Source organism: Rattus norvegicus, chromosome 20, assembly GCF_036323735.1.
Source record: "Rattus norvegicus strain BN/NHsdMcwi chromosome 20, GRCr8, whole genome shotgun sequence".
In the NCBI taxonomy this organism is placed as follows: domain Eukaryota; kingdom Metazoa; phylum Chordata; class Mammalia; order Rodentia; family Muridae; genus Rattus; species Rattus norvegicus.
The window spans coordinates 30,679,294-30,699,429 of NC_086038.1; the positions used below are offsets into that span (position 1 = coordinate 30,679,294).

Below are 20,136 nucleotides of genomic sequence, written 5' to 3' on the forward strand. Positions count from 1 at the left end.
GCCCATCTATCTGTTGTACAAGGGTCATTTGTTCTGCCACAGATGGATACACGCTCAAATCCCCACATCACCACTGTCACCCTCTCTGGGCCTATGCTTATCTACTAGGAAGCAATGCCAACTTTGCCTGGCTGGGCTGTCACTGTAAGAGGAGCCCTGCGTGAAGCATTCTGCACAAGGCCCTGGGAGCATTAGTCACCCCACCCAAGGAGAAATTAAACCCCCAAGCCAGCTAGGAGCTGGTTCCAACAAAAGCATCTACCCAGAGTATGACTCGGCTCTCCCAGCCCAGGCTGGCAGGCACGTTGCTGGCACAAAAGAATCTCCCAGGAGCTGCACCTGTTTCTTCTACAGAGAAGCACAGAGCCAAAGGCCCAGGGTGTAGTGAGGCTGGGCTCTCACAGGGGACTAGGCACACCCAATCGCCAGACTCCACCATCACTGTCCTCATCCAGTGAATGAGGGTGACGCCACCACACTGGCCCTGCTCTAAGCACGTCATAAAGAAAGCAAGTGAGTCTCGGCTATAGCAAAGGGAGAGGACAGAATCAGCCTTATGGTGCGGACAAGAAATCCAGGCCTCAAGACTAAGAGGGAGGCGGGCAGGCAAGCCCAGGGAAAGGGTGGCCCTGCTGCAACTATGACTGCTGCACCCACATACTGGGCTCGGCCTTGGAGAGAGGGACAGTGTCTCAAGGGGACAAACAATTATCGCCACATTCAAAGATGCATCAGAGAAAAGGGAGGGGTCTTGTCCGGTGTCCAATGGAGAAAGCTGGAATTAGAAGAGAAGATTCTCTCTACCTTTGCTAAGGTGAACTCTCCACACTAGAGGGACTGGATCCAGGAGGCTGGACACCAGGGTAAGGCCAGCCAGTCCCAAAAGGAGAGCCCTGCCACCCGGGGGTAAGCCCTGGGGCTCTGTAAAGTGGCCAGAGACATCTGGCCGTGTTGTGAGTTTTCTCCAAATCTGAGGGGCTGTCCACGGACCAGCCATCTGTATTGGGAATGGACCAATGGATCAGCTGTCCAGGGCAAGGGTCCTGGAGGTGCCCCTCTGTCCCTCATACCCCGCTGCCCCGGTCACCTTCTTCTGAACAAAGTCCATGATGTTCTTGAAGTCCAGATCATCATAGTAATTCTCGATTCCTCTCCGGATGTTGTCATTGAGAAAGTCAATGGTCTATACAGGAGACATTGCCAAGGAAAAGGAACACACATGAGAGGCCAGCCCTGGATTATTCTAGAAGTCCAGTTTGGCACAGAGGGGAGACCAACAGTCCCCTCCATGCCCTGAACACCAGGCAAGGCCCAGCCGGCAGACATTCATTCCCCAGGCTTCCAAGGTCCAGGCCCTGAAAGGCTGATCTGCTGGCCTCCAGCTCTAAGGCAGTGTGCTGGATCTGGGCCTCAACCTTCCTGATTCCTCGCATGTACTCTCTCCCTTGCCCAGCCTCAGCCGTGAGCTGGAATCTTCTGTTGGTCCTCCAGCCCATTCTCCGCTCTCATCACCCATCCTCTTGCTTTATAAAGAAGGAAACTGAGCCCCCAGGGGAAGAAGACCACGAGGCTGGGAGAAGAGGGGAAAATAGAGGACACACAGCAGGCTGGTCAAGACTAGAACCCAGGTCCCCTGATACCCCACATGGGCCCTTCTTCATCCTTCGGTGTTCTGACCCTCAGGCCACACAGACTCCATCCAGTTTGAGAGTGGCCAGTCTCTCCCCGGAAGAGTGCTGGGATGCCACCCTCTCCCAGTCAGGCTGGGCTGAGATCCCTGGAATACAAAGCGCCCACAGCAGGCATGGCCAGGGCGGGAGAGTGGGCAGCCCAGCCACAGGCTTGTTGTGACAATTGAAGCTTTCAGAGCAGAGGCAGAGACTGGGCACAAAGGGGTATTCTTGGCTCTGGTACAGGACAGAGGAGCCAGACAATTACTGGGGGAGGGGCCCTGAGGTACACTGGGGGTGGCGGGGCCAGCTCCCAGGCCCTGTTGGGGTTTAGTTTTCCGGTGGTGAACCAGCCCTGGGGACTAAGCTAAGCGAGAAGGAACATCGTCTCATAGTCAACGGCACAGTCCCCACTGCCACCAGACCCCAGGCACATCTCTTAATCTCCAAGCTCCCCTTCTCTCATCCACAAAATAGGGAGGCAAATACAGTCAGCCTTCTCGGGGTGTTAGGAGTTTGAACCCCTCCCCCCAAAAGTGATTGTGCATGCTGGTCACATGGTAGGTCCTGGTAACACCGGCATTTCTGCATGTGGGAAAGAGATCCCTGGGGTTGAGGATTTGGCCCAGTGGTAGAATGCTTGCCTAGCAAGCGCAAGGCCCTGGGTTCGGTTCCCAGCTCCAAATAAAAAAAAAAAAAAAAAAAAGGGAAACAGATCCCTCAGAGTGTCTGTCACAGAGGAAGCCTCAGTCCCCAAGGGTGCTAAGGCTCACAGCTTGCCCAGAGGACTTCCTGCAAGAGCAGCAGCCCTTCCTGGGAGCATCCTGGAACTTACCTGAGACACCTGCAGCCCTGAGACCAATGTACCTCATCCAAGGTCCCCCAGCTGCCTGCCACACTCCACATCACAGGCTAAGAAGCTTAGACTAGGGTGTCACCGTCTGTTCCTGAGACTGTAATGTTCAGAGTGAGGTGAGGGCAGAGGCTGACTTGGGACTCACCCCATGAGAACCAGCAGCAGCAAGGACCCCAAAAGGAAAGAGAAGCCATGGGCCTCTAGGAGAGGCTCTGAGGTCATCAGCACCCGACCCTTCGTGGGTCTGGCACTTAACCCCAGGGCAGGGGTTGAGTGGCCCTGTCAGCCACACTGCATAGGCAGGGCCAGCCAGCTCTTAGCTGGACCTCCCCATCCAATCTCAACAGCCTGTTCCTCTAGGGGAATGTGGTGACAGACCAGATGGCTGGGGCGGAGTGGGATGAATAAGAAACAGGACACCAGGGCGAGGTCTGACTGCCACCCGAGTGGGGCGACAGAATGAGCTCACCAGCCTTGAAGGATGCACCGTGAGGGCTTTGTTAGTTGAGTTAGGCTTGCGGGTGACACCACCGATACAGACTTGCTTATACCAGGAGGGTAGAAATGTGGCGTGAGCCATGCCATTCCACTCTCTAGGCACCGGGGCTGGAGACCTGTCTCACCATGGCCTTCCCTCCCTCCCTCAGCCATCCCTAGATCTCCATGGAGTCTCTTCCCTCAGGGATGGATAAGGACAGGAGGCAGAGTGGCCATGGGAGGCTAGGGGGTCTTCTCTCTCTCTCCCCCTCTCCCTCTCCCTCTTCCTCTCCCTCTTCCTCTCCCTCTCCCTCTCCCTCTCCCTCTCCCTCTCCCTCTTCCTCTCCCTCTCCCTCTCTCCCTTCCTCTCCTGATAAGTATAGCTAGTATGGTTTGTGCTGACTGTCTTAGACCAACAGACCAAGCAGACCCACATGCCCACAAGGACCCTATTTCCTCTAGTGAGTTGCGTTAGCCCTGTTGGGGAAGAAGGCCCTGTGGGGAATCTCCCTGATCAGACATGGGGAGCCCCACCAGCTCACATGAGATGGTTCTTGGGGTTGTTCTGGCTGTTGCAAACCTACACTGCCCCTGGAACGGTATGTCTGGTATGTTTCCTGGGCTCATGAGTGGGACACTGAGGTGGGAGAAGGAACAAACTCCCATGATGCACTTAGGTCGTGCGGCTTCTGGATGGTCAAATGCTTTGCTAGTCTTAGTTGCGCTCAGCATACAGGATTCAGGGGAGCTGGAATCAGTCAGAGGCCATGCACCAGTGGGGACAGGGCACATAGGGTAGGAACTCCACTCCCAAAGGGCAGCCATACCACTGTCCCCAGACCCAGCTCTCAACCAGGCCATACCAACAGGGGTGACTTCAGCCAGCAAGCTGCCTTTCCCTAGTGCTGCTGTCACAGGCCACAGAGGAAGCCATGACCCAGAGCAAGCAAACATCGAAGGTCGCGGGACTTTGAAAGTGTGTTAAGCTACCAGATAAAGCCATGTAGACCTTCCTTTCCAGAGTTTGCCTTTAGATCTGCATTTCTAGCCTCAGATGCCTCTGTTCCTCCCCAAGGAGGTCTTGGACTATTTTCAATGAATGAGGCATGTGTGCAGCCCCACGTGAACAAGTGTGAAGGGACCCAATAGTGTGTCCCTCCCTCAGGCTGGCTACCCCAGGATCCAGCTCCTCTGGGGATAGAATTGCTCTGGGTTCCTGCAGGCTATGCAAAGTTTCTGAGACCTCAGGCCTTGGGGAGAGGATGTCTATGTTCAGGTGCTTAGTTAAGGGGGACGGTGGAACTGCCAGCTTTCTCCTACCCTGATTTCAAGACATCCTATAATGCTATGCCAGGGTACGACAGCCAAGGCAGTGCTGCCTGCCAATCTCTGGCCCGGCACCAGGGATGATCAAGAAAGTGGCTTGCAGTCATCTTATTCTGCTGGGAGAGGTAGCAAAAGGCCTGGGAGACCTACTAGGCCAAGGCCCTCTGGCGTTTCTGCTCAGTTTTGCCACCCCTGACATCCCTGACACCCTCATGATGAGACCTAGGGCAAGCTAGGACAAAAAATAAGTGCGGAGAATACAACCAGGTTTGGGGTCACCAAGCCCCATGCCCGTCCCAGGGTCAAGGTGCTGAGTATTTTTCTGCTGGCCTCCAGGTGACTCCTTACCATGCACCACACACGCAGACTGAGAAACCACTGGGCTCTGATTGCTGGGTCCTGCTGCTTGCAGTGCTTCACCTGGCTCAGGGACACAGTTTCTTCTCGAATCCAAGCATCAACCTCTCACTAACTGGCCTTGGCCACACCAGGCTGCTCCCTGAGAACCTGCCTGACCTGGTGACTAGTGCTTGGTTGTCACCACAAAGCAGACTGTCAGAAGGAACAGGCAAGGTCATGGACTCTGACCTTGTTCTACAACGCCTAAAGAAACCTGCCTTCTCCTGAGGAAGAAATTCACGTGGGTACCCTCTTCTCCCTATTCCCTCCTCCCCTTCCTCGTCCTCTCCCCCCTTCTTCCTCATCTTCCTCTCCCCCCTCCTCCTCTCTTTCTCTTCCTCCTCCCCTCTTCATCCTTCACCTCTGCATCCTCCCCCTCCTCCTCCTTCTCTTCCCCTTCCTCCTTTTCCTCTCCCTCCTCCCACTTCTCCTCCCTCCTCCCTTCTCCTACCCATCCTCCTCCACTCCTCCCCCCCTTCTCCTCCCCCTCTTCCTCACTGACACCTCCCCCACACAGTAGCTTCCAGTAGCATCTCCCTCCCACATGCTCAGCATTGGCCTGGCTCCTGTCTTACAAAATCACATTGCATTAGAGCCAGAAGAGGCATGCATAGCGGTTTGTTTTTGGTTTTGCTGCTGTTTTTGTAGTTGCTTAATGTGGTTTTCTGAATATCACAGAGGGGGGAGGGGGAGAGGAAGAGGGAAGGGGAAGGGAGAGGAAAAGGAGAGGGAAATCGAGAGGGAGAGAAATTTGGGATCTAGAAAAAATATATATAAAGACAACAAGCAAATGCATAGTACTCCTTGGCTTCCAGAAATTTCTTCAAATCTTTATTTTTATTTTTTTGGTGTTCTGTGACAGGGTTTCTCTGGGTCTCACTCTATGGACCAGGCTGGCCTCGACCCCAGAGACCTGCATGCTCTGCTTCCCAGGTGCACCGCATGCCCAGATTCAGGTCTTTCTTTAAAGTTTTTTTGTTTTTTTGTTTTTTGTTTGTTTGTTTGTTTGTTTTTAATAGGGACTTACTTTGTAACCTACATAGGCCTCAAAGTTGCAATCCTCCTGCCTCAGTCCCTCAAGGTCTAGGAGCATAGGTGTGAGTTGCTATGCTTACTGTATTCTAACAATTTTAAATGTTCTGATGGATACATTGTGAATATATTTTTTGAGATAGGGTCTGGTACTCACTACATAGGTCCAACTCTTGGCCATGGTCACTTTCTCCCAAAGGCCTCTTCTGCATTCTTTATTGCGGCTTTGACATTGGAGTTTTGTTGGTGGTGTTGTTTGGTTGGTTTTTGTTTTGTTTTGTTTTGTTTTGTCTACATAGCCCTGGCTGTTCTAGAACTCATTGTGTAGCCAAGGCTGGCCTCAAATTCACAGAGACCCACCCGCCTCTGCTTCCAGAGAGCTGGAATTAAACCACACCTGGTCTTTGGCATTCTTAGCTTTGAGACAGGATGTCAGGTAGCTAAGGTAGCCTCCGACATACTAAGTAGTTGAGGGATAGCCTTGAGCTTCCTCCACACACTCTGAAGCACACATTTCAGGGGCCATGGGGCCCACAGGGTGTGGGAATAACAGAAAAGTCATTTGTGACCCTGGCCCTGGCTTCCTGAACTGTGAGGCCTGAAGGTCCCAAGAGGCTCCCAAGGCAGTGGCTGTCACTCAGCTCAGCCCCCTTATTTAAAAGGAGGAAGTGATGTCAGTGTAGGTCAGTGTAGCTGACCTACAGAGCACTGATATATGACAAATCGGACAGCCTCGGAGAGGCACACTGGAACCAGGACTAGCTCACTTGGTAGGGACAGGTTTATTAAAGCCACGAATGGTGCTGACCATGAGCCTGAGGGAAAGGGCTAATGTAGACCCCTACAATGACGACAGAGAGCTGATCACATACAAAAGCATCTCCATATGTGACTGCAGTAAATACTTCTCCTTACTCAAGGCTGCTGGGAAATGAACCAGTACCCCATTCCTGCCAGCTCAGAGTAGATGATAGGCTGAAAAACGGGGGTGGGGGGGAGAGAAAAAACCCAAACAATCTTAGGGCCTGGGGTGCAGGCAGTAGGCGGTTGAGGCTTGCTCTCTTGCTCTGTGTTGTAATGCTAAATGCAGGTCCCAAGACCTGGTTGCTGCCCTAGAGTCAGGGGTCCGCACTGCACATAGATCCAAGTGACTATATGACCTTGCCCCCAAGTTATTTCTGATTGGTGAATAAAAATGCCGACAGCCAATAGCTGGGCAGAAGAGACATAGGCGGGGTTTAGGGTTCCCAGGAGTAGGGGTCAGAAAAGAACCACAGTGGGGAAGAAAGTGAGGGAGGAAAAGAGAGATGCCATGGCTCTGAGGGCTGGCCAATCAGAGTTAACAGCAGCCCAGATGAACTCTAGTAATAACTCAGGGATATTGATAGGAAAGTAATAGCATAGAGGGTAGCTATCTGCCCAGCTCTTGTGCTGTTTAAGGCTTATTGTAAATAATAAAAGTTCTGTGTCTTTTATCTGAGAACTAAATGGTCAGAGGTGGGGTAGAAACCCTGGAACCCTGGATTGGGATTAAAAAAAATGTCTACAACCGTACACTGTACATCTTTCGTGCATAGCTAGTTTGAAGCCACCAGGCTATATAGACTCTATCTCAGAAAAGAAACTAGAGAGAGAGAGAGAGAGAGAGAGAGAGAGAGAGAGAGGTTTTTAACCCAACCCCCGGACATTGCTTTGCTGACTGTCCAGCAATACAATGGGAACTGGCCCTCTCCCCGGCAACCGTTGGAATTCACCCACTAGGAAGCAGACCCTGAGGTCCTCAGTAGGTTAGACCTGCTTAGGGTTGGGTCCCACTATGCCTGTTCTCTCCTGGGTCAAAAAACCACCATGCTCATGTAGGATGTAGCAGGGATCAGACATGGTGTTCTCTGAGGGTTTCGGACACCCACTGGGAATCAACTTTCAACAAGTTTCTGACTTGATTCACCCGCAGCCTGAGGCATAGCCTTGTTGTCTTGACACAGCGTCTCTCTCTACGGCCCTGTCTGTTCCGGAACTGGCTATGTAGACCAGGCTGACCTCAAACTCACAGAGATCTGCCTGCCTCTGTCTTGTGCTGAGGCATAACCTTAACAGTACCTGGCAGGCCAGGGACCAAGGTATCTGAGACCTGTGGGGTGAGGTCAGGGAAGCGGACAGGAGACCTGGACTTCTGCAGACAGGCTTTGCTCAAGCCCTACACATCACACCACCCAAGGAGGAAGATGGCAGAAAGAAGATTACAGGAGAAAAGACAGAGTGCCGTGCGCAGCAGTGGTGAACCTCTTGCCTCCCAAAGAGAATACCCTAAGTCAGAAGACAGCTCTACACCATCACTAATGGGACCCTGGACAAGAAATGCAGAGGAGGGGTTAGTAAAGCAATCCCCTAGACAAACCTCTATCTCCAAAAATATTTACATTATGATTTATAACTAGCAAAAACTACAGTTATGATGTAGCAACAAAAATCATTTTATGGTTGGGGAGGGGTCTCCGTAACATGAGGAACTGTATTAAGGGCTGGAGCATTAGGGAGGTTGAGAACCTCTCGTCTAGTGCACACACTGGGGACCAGGAGCTGCGAGACTTGTGCCGGTCTATGGGGTCCTCATATGGCAAACACTGCTGGGTCTTGGGTGCCAGGCATCGCTTACTCGAGCTGTCCCTCCCCTCAGTTGTATATACAGATCCGAAACGTGCCTCGAGCCCACCATCTGTGATCTGGGGACATTCACTTCCATCTGAAACACCGTCACCCTTCTCTGCATGGCCGTCACAGCCTCCCATGTCGCCCTCACTACTGCCCGTTCTCCACTCGGCTGCTACAGCGAGACAGACTGACTCGGGCTAAGTCCTTCCTCTAACAACTCACTGCCTTTCAAAGTCACTCAGGGCACCTAACCCTCGGCCTCTGAAGACCTACATACACCCCGAGCCGGCCATCCAACCCTGCCTTCCACCTTCACCTTATCCCGCCAGCCAAGTGGATTCCCATCCAGTCTCCTGACAGCCCAGAAGTTCCACCTGCCTCTGCCCTCCTAGCCACTTTCCATGATGCGGAGCTGCACGGCCTGGGCTATCCCAGCTCACCTAACCATCTGTCTATCCTGCCCACGGGAGCACCCTGGCTATGGACCAGAGCACACACAGCGGATGTTGGTACACACACGGCCAATGATGAACCCACGGGCCTACCTGGTTCCGGAAGATCAGAGCCACTATGCCGCCAATAAGTTCCATCACCAGGCACAGCCCCAGGATAAACATAAACTGTGAAACAAGACACGGACATTCATTTGGGGACTCGTGAGAAGGCTCACGGGGCTCCCCACTTGCACTGAGATCAACCGTAACAGCACGGTAGCCCTCCCTGACTGGGCCTTGCAGGCCCTCCTGGAGAACACAGGACTGTGCTGGAGAAGGCTTAAATCTAGAGAATGACTGAATTGCCTCAGGCAGACACTCCTCCTGTTTTTCCCAGGGATCCTCACTGGGGTCTAGATGAACAGCAGGCTCTTCCCCCACTTTGAGAGCAGTCTTCCTCCCTCTAACAAAGCAGAGGGAGCAAGAGGTCTGGGTAGCACTTCCAGTCCCGGCCACCACACCACACACCTCTAACAGCTCAGAAGATGTTTCCTAGTCAACCAAGTAGAGGAGGATGAAGTGTGGAGGATAGGCACTCCGTTCCCTTATCCTGCTCAGAGGTTCTTCCCGCCTCAGCCTGCCTAGACCCTCTTCATGATACAGAGCATCCCAGGCCACCCAACTCTGTCTTTTTAGTCAGTCTAAGGGAACCATCCATCTACCCTGCCCACAGCAGCACCCTGGGTTAATATATATTGACCACATTGATTCTAGCAACTTCCAACCTTGGGCAGTACCAAGACCCTGCTTGTGTGACTCTAAAGGTATTCCCTCAGAGGGATGGTGGAGTTACTGAGGTAAAGACACGGACAATGAAGAAAGTGGGCCTTCATACCCGGTGTCCTCAGCTACAGACAGGGGTCGGGTTGACTATGGCCACCCATCTGAAGGGCATGTGATCTGAGCCAGGTACTCCAGTGAACTGGGACTGACTAAAGTGACCAAGAAAGATGCCCTGGGCCCACCAGTAAAGACACCGAGCCTGAGGATGATAGCAGCAGGAGGTGGCAATCATCAGACTGCCCAGCCTTGCCCGGTGATGCTGTGAGGATCCCTGGCTGTGTGAGCCTGATGATTCGTCACACCCCACCCCACCCCCTGGCTTGCTTGCTTTCAGCTGACTGCCACTCCTCCCATGACAACGGAGAGCAGAGATCCCAGCATCCGTGACTGTGGTATTTAAGTCAGATGCACGTGCTGATGGGAAGTAGCTGGGGCGGGCCTGGACCACTGTGCTCCGATGACTACAGGTTCAGGAAATGTTCTGGGGCTGCTGGATAGTGTGAAAGGGGGAAGGAATTGAGCTGGCCTGGAGGGACAGGCTCTTGAGCTCTGTTAGAGACATCAAGAACCACTCCCTATGAATGATGAGGGTTGGGAAGAGCCACTTACCGACTGGAGAAGGCACAGGTTGTCCCGGAGGGAAGCCAGCACCCCGATGAAGGAGACGATGAACATGACCACCCCCAGGAGGATGAGGATGATGGCGGGGGCCAGGAAGGCGCTCTCGAGGGTTTTGTATTTCTGACGCTCCGCCTCTGCGTAGATCCCCACCGACAGGACCAGGCCCCCAATCAGCTGCACAAAAAAACAGAAGTTGAGGGACCGTGGAGGTGGAATAGTTCAGTTGGAGCATGCAGGAGGACCTCCTCAATCCACTGGTGAGCATAAACCAGGAGGAGTAGTGTATGCCTATAATCCCTGCACTTAGAAAGTGGGGACAAGAAGATCACAAGTTCAAAGCCAACCATACATGAAGTTCAGGACAACTGGGCTACATGAGACCCTGTCTCCCATAGATAGATAGATAGATAGATAGATAGATAGATAGATAGATAGATAGATAGATACATACATACATACATACATACATGGATGGATAGATACATACATACATACATACATACATACATGGATGGATAGATACATACATACATACACATACATACATGGATGGATAGATAGATAGATAGATACATACATACATACATACATACATACATACATACATGGATGGATAGATGGATGGATGGATAGATAGATACATACATACATACATGGATGGATAGATAGATAGATAGATAGATAGATAGATAGATGATAGATGGACGGATAAACAGACAAATGAATAGATAAACAAACAAATATATATTTTTTTTAAAAGCAGAGGTTGAAATAAGAGAAAGCTGTTAGACAGCTGCTTGACCTTACTCAAAGGATCTTTCTGGGACCGTGGTAGCAGCCACAAGACGCGGGCTCCCCCAGAGGACTATACACGAGGGACTCTGCTGTGGGTTCAGCTATGTGCCCTCACAAATGAGTACCTCAAAATGTGACTTATTTGGAGCTGGGACCTCAAAAGCAGTAATTAAGTTAAAATGAAGTCGCTAAGGTATCTCTGATCCATATGAGTGCAGTTGTAAGAGATTACAGACTGGGAGAATAGCTCGGTTGGTAGTGTGCTTGCCTAGATTGCAGATACCCTGGGTTCGATTCCCAGCAGTGCATAAACCGAGTGGTGGCTTCTGCACTGGAAAGGTAAAAGCAGGACAAGTGGCTACATTCAGGTTTGAGGCCAGCCTGGGATACACAAGACCCTGACTGAAGAGGAATGAGAAGGAGATCTTGAGATTACCACAGGGAAACACGCAGAAGGGAACACAGGGGCATAGGGGCACCACCATGCATGCTCAGCAGGAGTGCCATTCCAGGGACGACACTTCTCTCGGTATAACATAGCAAACTAGGAATTTCCCTTCAGAATGACTGTGGAGAAGCCTGAAGGTTGGAACAGAGCAGGAGAGATTTCTAGGGGATTTAAGTGCACTCCACTGACTAGCATTTTAACACTGAGACGTGGCACAGTGTTAGCCACGTGGGCTCACTGCATGGCCTTCTGTCCCCCTTAACAGAACATGCTTCCCCCATCCCATGACATCCCATGACATGATCTCCCAAACCTTCTCTGAGTGTGTTCAGTTGTCACCAGCCTCATGAAGCCTTGGGGAGCCACAGTATTAAACACTGGAAATCCCCGATTGTCCTGGCCCACGTGCTTGTAATTTTACATCTCAGGAAGCTAAATGGGAGGGTTCCAGGTCAGCCTGGGCTACAATAGAGACTCTCTCCCATTCTTTCTTTCTCCCAGACCCCTGCACACGCATGCACACACACACACACACACACACACACACACACACACTTCCATTCTCTCTCCCACACACACACACACACACACACACACACACACACACACACACACACACCAGTTAATCACACACATGCACCATCACCCTGGCCCTCCCAACACTGAAGAAGCCTGGTCAGCATTTATACCCCGTGTTTGCTGAAGAAACGTGGGCTACACTTTCCCACAGATCTCAAGGTTAGATATCACTTCCCCAATGTCTGTACTGCCAAGGATTCTGGCACCAGAGCTGTGTATTCTGGAGGGCAGGGCAAGGCCATTAGCTCTATGGACTTCTCTAGTTCACAGAAAGCAGCAAGGAGGAGTAGCAGAAGCCATGTTCAATGTAAAAGAAATGAGAGACAGTGTTGATGAGTTATGCTGGGGACTCAGCAAGCCTGGCGGGTGGCCGCCACCTAGAGAACCCCAGGGGCTGTCCTACAATGACTTCTGGCCTTTCAGTGGCCATTAGAGTCTCCTTACAGCCTGTGGTAACCTCACATAGTACCAAGGCTATCCTATGAAAAGGGAAGTGCCTGTTTCTGCCTGAGCTCAGAGAAGTGACAGGCATGTCAAGAGCCACACCTCTGTGACAAAAACAGCTGACAGAATCACTGGAAAACCAGCTCTCTTGGACCCAGAGTCCTCTTAGATTTTAAGCTGAGTCTTCCTGGTTTGCAAAGACTTGCCACACCCGGTTTGCTGAGACCTACATCCTCGTCTAGAAAAAAGGTCTCTGTGGTATACATGACCAGGAGGGCTAGTGGCATGGATGAAATCAGCCGGCAGTTCCATATGAACAGGTTAGCGAAAACAGGAAAACTCTGGGCAAAGGAATCCAAACAGGGACAGCCTGGGCCACATGAGACCCTATCGAGAGAGAGAGAGAGAGAGAGAGAGAGAGAGAGAGAGAGAGAGAGGGAGGGAGGGAGAGGGGAGGGGAGGGGAAGAAAGAGGTAAGTCCTGCTCTCTCAACAGTGGGGAGACAGAAAGTATAAGAATCCAGGGCTATAAAGCAAGTTTGAGGCCAGCGTGGTTTACATGAAACTCTGACTTAAGAAAAAAAAAAAATGGGGGTTGGGGATTTAGCTCAGTGGTAGAGCGCTTACCTAGGAAGCGCAAGGCCCTGGGTTCGGTCCCCAGCTCCAAAAAAAGAACCAAAAAAAAAAAAAAAAAAAAAAAAAGTCTGAAGTGACTGGAGATAAAATTCAGTAATTGAGCACCTGCCAAAAGAGCCACCTGCTTGAATGACTCCATACCCATGGGACTGTCCACTGCACCCTAACCCTGTGTGGGTCAGCCCCGAGGCACCCACGGGACTGTCCACTGCACCCTAACCCTGTGTGGGTCAGCCCCGAGTCACCCACAGGACTGTCCACTGTACCCTACCCTGTGTGGGTCATCCCCGAGACACCCACGGGACTGTCCACTGCACCCTACCCTGTGTGGGTCAGCCCCGAGACACCTGCATCTTGGATGCACTTCACAGGAAGAAAGCGAGGCTAGGCTAGGCATGGGCTTCTGGACCCTTAAAGCCTATCTCCCAATGCCCAGTGACACTCCTCCTCCCTAATCCTTCCCAAACAGTCCACAAACTGGGGAATCAAACATTCACACCACCATAGATGGTGACATTCCACAGAGCCCAGGAGTTGACAGAGTCCAGGCACAGAGGTGAGCAAATATGCCGGGACCCGGTGTACTTGAGAGGAGGAGGCAATGGGGCTTCATGGAGTCTGTTAGGGAAAAGTTTGAATATCCTGTAGCTGAAGTATACAGCCCACCCGCCTTAGTATTTTCAGGATTGATTCCATATGTTCTGAAAAGCTGTAATCATCCTGGTATTAAAGCATTCATTTCTCTTTCCTACAGGATGGGCTCTGGGCTCTGGTATCTCCCCTCTGCTCGCTGCCTTCCTCGCCACTCCCAGATCCCAGACCTGTCCTCACCCTTCTCCTGGCTGAGTCTTTGTTTCTGCTTGGCCTTTAAATGCATCCCTTAAATCCCAGAGCTGTGAAACAATTTCAGACACAGCCAATCACAGTACTCTGCAGAAGGATGATGGGTGGACTCTTATTTTTACAAGCTCCTTGGAACCCTGGGACCACTCCAGGACAGCCTCGCTGACAGTAAAACCAAACTTCCCTTGGTCTGATCACATCAGCTCCCACAGCAGATCAGAAAGCCCAGGCCTCCCGACTCCCTCGCCGCCACATACCTCGCCGTCATAGGCCCATCTTTTATAGTCAAAGATGATGTCACCCTTCACACTGTCTCCACCCCAGCACAGCTAACCCGGGCTCCCTGAGCAGGTGTTCAGAGCAGCACTGATCAGGACAAGAGGCTGGCATGAATCCCCTCAGGAATTTAACATTTTCCAAGTGATATTTACATCTCTGATGACATCAATTTACCCATCTGGGTATAAAGTTATCAGTCAATGCCAGCAAGCAATCCAGTCCCCTCCTCCACTAATTACAGCCCTGCCCCAGGCAGCCAGCCACCCCAGCTCCGGTGTAGGAAGCAAACAGGCCATTTGTCAAACGGGACGGCTTCGACTAAACCGGCATAGGGTAGGGGCACAGGCCATGCACAATTGGGACACAGTGGGAAAAGAACATGCCGCTGGCAGGCTGTGGCCAGGCCTTAAGGCTGTGTCACCAGGCTGCCTCTTTGCCCTTCTGTGAAGGGAGCCCTGTTGTCCAGGATCAACTGGGCCCTTTTAGAACCAGCCTGGAGCTCAGCTTTCTCCTGGGCAGAGACAGGCCCAGCTCTACGATGCTGCTGAGAAACAAGCCATCCTGCGTGGTGCCCAGCACCTGTATGTCCTGGGGATGCGTCTGGTTGGCGCCTGGCTGGCTCATCCCGCTAGAACAGCTCTTTCCTTAAAGGAGTCTGTGAAGTCCGTTTCCAACCCTAATGCACACCACAGACTCCTGCTGAACTGCCAGGCTGCACACAGGGCACAAGGAATCAAAATCAGATAGGGAGCCAATGTCTGTCCCGTGGGTAGATTCAGGGAGTCTCGGGAAGACGGGCTGCAGGGAAAGATGATGTCTTTCTCTGGTTTTAAAACCAAGTGTCTCTCAAAGTAAAGCTCTTGTCATGAAGGCTTGCTCCCCATGGTGGGGCTGCTGGGACATGGTGGAGCCTTGAGGAGGTGGGCCAAGTCAGAAGTCTTCAGCTCGCTGGGGGCACGCCCTTGAAGGAAACAATTGACACCTAGTCCCTTCTTCCTCTTCGCCTCTTCCAGTGCCACAAGGGGCATGGGTTTTTCTCCACCACCTGCTCCCTCCCTGATGGGCTGCCTCATCATAGGCCCTAAAGCAACTGCACCATTAGATCATGGCCCTGAACTCCCAAAACAGTGAGCCCAAATGAACCTTTCCTCTTCCCAAGTTGATTGGCTCGGGTAACTTGTTACAGTACTGCAGCGCTGACGAACACTACACCTCTCACTTCAGTATACTCTGCAGTCTTACAAATGGAGGCGACTTAACAGTACTGGTGACTGTCACTGACGGAATACAGCAGGTCTCCCCACACTCTATCTCAACCTCCCTTCCACATAGAGTGGGAAGGAACAGTCAGAGACAGGAGACAGGAGCTAGCATTCAGGGCCGGCCTTGGTGATGGCATAGCCTCACTCTGGTTCCGGTTACTTACTTGTCAAATAGTAAAATAAAATCTGCCGCCATGACAGCACCCTCTTTTATGCATGTATGTGTTTTGTCTACATGTGTGTCTGTGTACCACTTATGTGCCTGATGCCCAAGAACGCCAGAAGAAGGAGTCAGATCCCCTGGAACTGGAGTTATAGATGGTTGTGGACTGCCATGTGGGTGCTGACCATCGAATGTAGATCCTCTGAAAAGCAGCCAGTGAGTGCCCTTAACCACTGGTCTGTCGCCACGGGCTCCTTAGTTTATCTTATTCTGAAGCAGATGTGACCCAGGCTGGCCAGGTGCTAACTATGTAGCCAAGGAGGACCCTGAACTTCTGTTATCAGTGTTGCATCAAGATCAGGTGATTCTGGGATCTTAGCATCTTAATCAAATAATTGAAATAAAAGCAAAAAAAAAAAAAAAAAAAAAGACAACAAAGTAGCAAGGAAATGTCATTGGAAAGCCAAGTGACAGACCAGAGCAGCCATGCTGTGGAGCTATGCAGTGGGCCCTCTGAACCAAAGGGCACTCAAAGGCCCTGACTTTCTTTTGAGGATTCCTTTTATGGGGTCCAGGTGGTTTTCTGTTTCGACTGACAGGCTTGGGGTTCATAAGCTCATCGCAAATGTCCCTTCCCACGGCACATATGACATTAGCCACATGCACACCCAAATATGCATGAGCATAAGATGACCAGTGGGGGATGTTCCCTAAAAGTTCACCGGGAGAACAGTTTGACTCACTGGGAATGCATTCAAAACCGGTTCAAGCCAGATCCACTCCCCGTCCCCACCCCCACATTCCCTTACCTAGAAATTTAAGTAGAAACTCTACTCAAAAGAGCAGTTCTCGGTTTCTATTAGGGAAGGAGAGTCTCACTTCACTGTGTGTGCAATTCCATGTGGGCCAGGATTTGGGTAGCTAAGCTGGTCCCTATGTTAGCCTCCCTTTAGGTCATGCTGCTTCCCCCTGACAGCCCTACCCTACTTGTGGGTTTTCCTTACCTAAGTCTTATTTCAGAGCAGGGCTCTTTTCCTCCCTCTGGCTTTCCTGCTAGAGAAAAACTTCAGGAGGCATTTTGTAGCCCCCCTGAGCTGGACCTAGGGATGGGAGCTGTGGCCTTCACAAAACAAGCCTGGCTGGGAGAGTAAACATCATTTTCTACCCTCCTTGTTGGCAGACAGTTGATTTCAAAGGCTCCCCCACGCACCCAGCGCATTCCAGACATCGAGGGAAAAATGCTGGGAGGTTTGTAAAACCAGTTATTCAGTCCAGTCAGGGCAGAGTGGAATTCCTAATCAAGAACCACCACAACCATACAGCAAAGTGTAGCCCAGACAGACGGGTGGGAGTCATAAGAACCCAACAGCATCCTAAGACAAGACACAGCAATTTTCTCATCCTTGGGGAGTCCAGGGAGGGTCACTGGAGGAAGCCTAGAAGGAGGCATTGAGTTTGACAACATGCACCCCGCCCAAGAGGGGTAAATCTGAGCGATGACAGAGCCTGAGATGCTTCTGGGGCTCAAGAAGGCCTCCACAGTAATCCCCTTCTGGACAGGAGTGGATCATGGTGAATATGAAAACCACGAAGATGGTTATGACAAGGAGGAGCAAGAGTAAATCACCATCCCCCCCACCCCTGTCCTCCATTTTCCCCAACACTCCTGACACACACACGCACACACACACCCACACAACCCTCCGCCCTGCCTCCCTGAAAGCGTCCCCATGGTCTTTGGATAATAGTGGCTGCCAAGAACCTACTTCCTCTCAGCCTTGATAGCTCACTGCCAAGAGCCCAACAGAGCACAAGGCCATTCTCCCTGCAGTGCACCCTGTACATCTGACCCTGGGGACTCAGGCTACTGCAGGAGCACTCAGATGCAGGACCAGAGCTTTACTGATGGTAGGAGAGAATGGGGAATTCTGGGATAGGAGCTTGGAGACCCTAGGGATGAGAGCCTTACAGGGTGGGGAGTCCCCTGGGCTCAACCTTCTTCCTTCTCACCCAACCCATGACTGCCTTCCCCTATAGCCCAGGGTACCCAATCAGCCCAAAACAAATAGTCACCATGAGTTAGAGATGTAGCTCAGTTAGCAGAATGCTTGCCTAGCACACATGAGGCCCTGAGTTCAATCCCTAACCCTGCAAAAATCCAAGTGTGGATCAGAAGTTCAAGGCTAGCCTGGGCTTGTCTGGAAAAAAAAAAGCCCTATTTTATTTATTTACTTATTTGTAATGCTCAGCTCAGAGCTCTCCTCTCCTGGGAATGTTTCTCAGTTCACTGGGTAAAAGGGATCTCTCTGCTCTTCTCAACGTCTACAAAAGCAACAACAGGAAGCCCTCACTGGTGGCAATATGAATGACACATACTCTGTCCTCTCAGCAGTCCAGAGATAAGGAGCCAGCACCACCAACCAACTGTGACCTCAACACAGCCTGCACGTATATCACATATCGTATAGCATGTCCCAAAAGTCTAGGGCCAGGAAGTTGAATGGCTTCTCCACATACCTACCACGCTCTTACCACAACAGCCAGCATGGAAGGTGGTTAATCAAGTCAGCTCACAATGACCAAGTAACCACAATGCCCTTGAAGCAAAAGGACACTCCAAAGTTCTGGGTATCCAGCAGGGGCTCAATAAATGTTACTCCTTTCCTATAGATCACTCAGGAATCACTGTCTCACACACACACACACACACACACACACACACACACACACACACCTACCTTGAAATCTAAATCCAATGTCAGAAAACAAACAACAAACAAACAGAAAAACAAACCACTTTCCCATGACAGCCACTTTGAGCCAAGCTTACCTTCCAGGAGGAGGGAAGAATCCTGTGGACTTCAATGAAACACCCCAGCAAGTCTGAGACATTTAAATACTGAGGCATTTGGGGAGGACTGGGAGGTGTGGCCTTGCTAGAGGAGGTTCATTACTGGAGGAGACATGCTTTGGGGTTTCAGAAGACTTATGGATTAAGATGTAAGCTCTTAGCTGCCACTCCTGCATGCAGAACACCTCCTCCAGTCTGCCATGATGGACTCTAACCCTCTGAACCACAGGCCCCTTTATAAGTTGCTTTGGTGATGGTGTCTCTTCACAACAACAGAAAAAATAGCTAAGATGCATCCTATGCTACATTCTGTATCCATCAACCGCCACCATGAGCCAGGCCCTGGGACTAAATAGGTGGGATATCGCCTCTGTGACTCAATGGGTTCCTGAGTGGCCTCCCTCTGCACCCCTCTCTATTCTCAACATGACAGGCTATGGAGTTTGCTTAGCCATCACAGTGAGAGGAGTCAATTACTACTGTAGCCAGGGATGGGTGAAGAGAGCACCTGAGCTACCGTGAGGAGCATCCAGGCAGGACCCCAAGCCTAAAACTTTGTAGCCGATCAAGGATTGTGACTTGGGAGCTGTGGTGTTTTGAATGGGAATGGCCCCATAGACCCAAGTGTTTGAATGCTTGGCCCAGAGTAGCACTCTTAGGAGGTGTGGCCTTGGAGTGGGTGTGGCCTTGGAGTGGGTGTGGCCTTGGAGTGGGTGTGGCCTTGGAGTGGGTGTGGCCTTGGTGGAGGAAGTAGCTCAAGCTATGCCAATGACGGTCTCCTTCATCTGCCTGCGGATCAAGATATGCTCCAAGACTCTTGACTCCTCCGCCATGTCTGCCTGCAAGCTGCCGTGTTTCCAACCATGATGATTAGGAACTAAACCTCTGAACCTGTAAGCCAGCCCAATTAAGTGCTTTCTTTTATAAGAGTTATTGTGGCCATGGTGACTCTTCACAGCAATGGGACCCAAACTAAGACAGGAGTCAAGACAAAGAGGTGGCTGTTTGCTCTGGGCAGAGGGCAGAGGCCCTGAGTGTGCATAGAAGTGATCTGAAGGTCTGTGAGTTTCTAGATGCTCTGGGACCTTTGGTCAAAGGGACACCAGTTATAGTACAGGGAGTATGAGTTTTTATTTTTTTAGTGTCTGAAAAACGTTTTAGACACAACTGGAACACCTTTTAAATTTATTTATTTATTTACTTATGTATTTTATACGTATTGGTGTTTTGATTGCCTGTATGCCTGCATGAGGGTGTCAAATCTCTTGGAACAGGCGTTAAAGACAGTTGTGAGTTGCAGTTTTACTGTGGACCCTGAAAGGGGTGGGTCCCTTTCGTTTTAAAATATACCCTGGAGGTCAGTCACAGTGGCGCACACCTTTAATCCCAGCACTTGGGAGGCAGAGGCAGGAAGAGCTCTGTGAGTTTGAGGCTAGCCTGGTCTACATAACAATTTTCAGGACAGTCAAGATTATTAAGAGAGACCCTGTCTCAAAAAATAAACAACAACAAAATACATGCTGGCAT

At 51.1% G+C, this 20,136-nt stretch overlaps 1 protein-coding gene across 1 annotated transcript in view; it reads right to left on the reverse strand.

Annotated features, from left to right (window-relative positions):
• Tspan15 (tetraspanin 15) overlaps positions 1–20,136 on the reverse strand; it is a 44,381-nt gene that overhangs the window by 6,023 nt on the left and 18,222 nt on the right. Inside the window, exons 2-4 of the mRNA NM_001115032.1 lie at positions 10,299–10,484; positions 8,958–9,032; positions 1,088–1,183 (exon numbers count right to left, since the gene is read on the reverse strand). Coding sequence (NP_001108504.1) covers positions 1,088–1,183; positions 8,958–9,032; positions 10,299–10,484 — 357 coding nt within the window. The remainder of the gene's footprint in view (positions 1–1,087; positions 1,184–8,957; positions 9,033–10,298; positions 10,485–20,136) is intronic.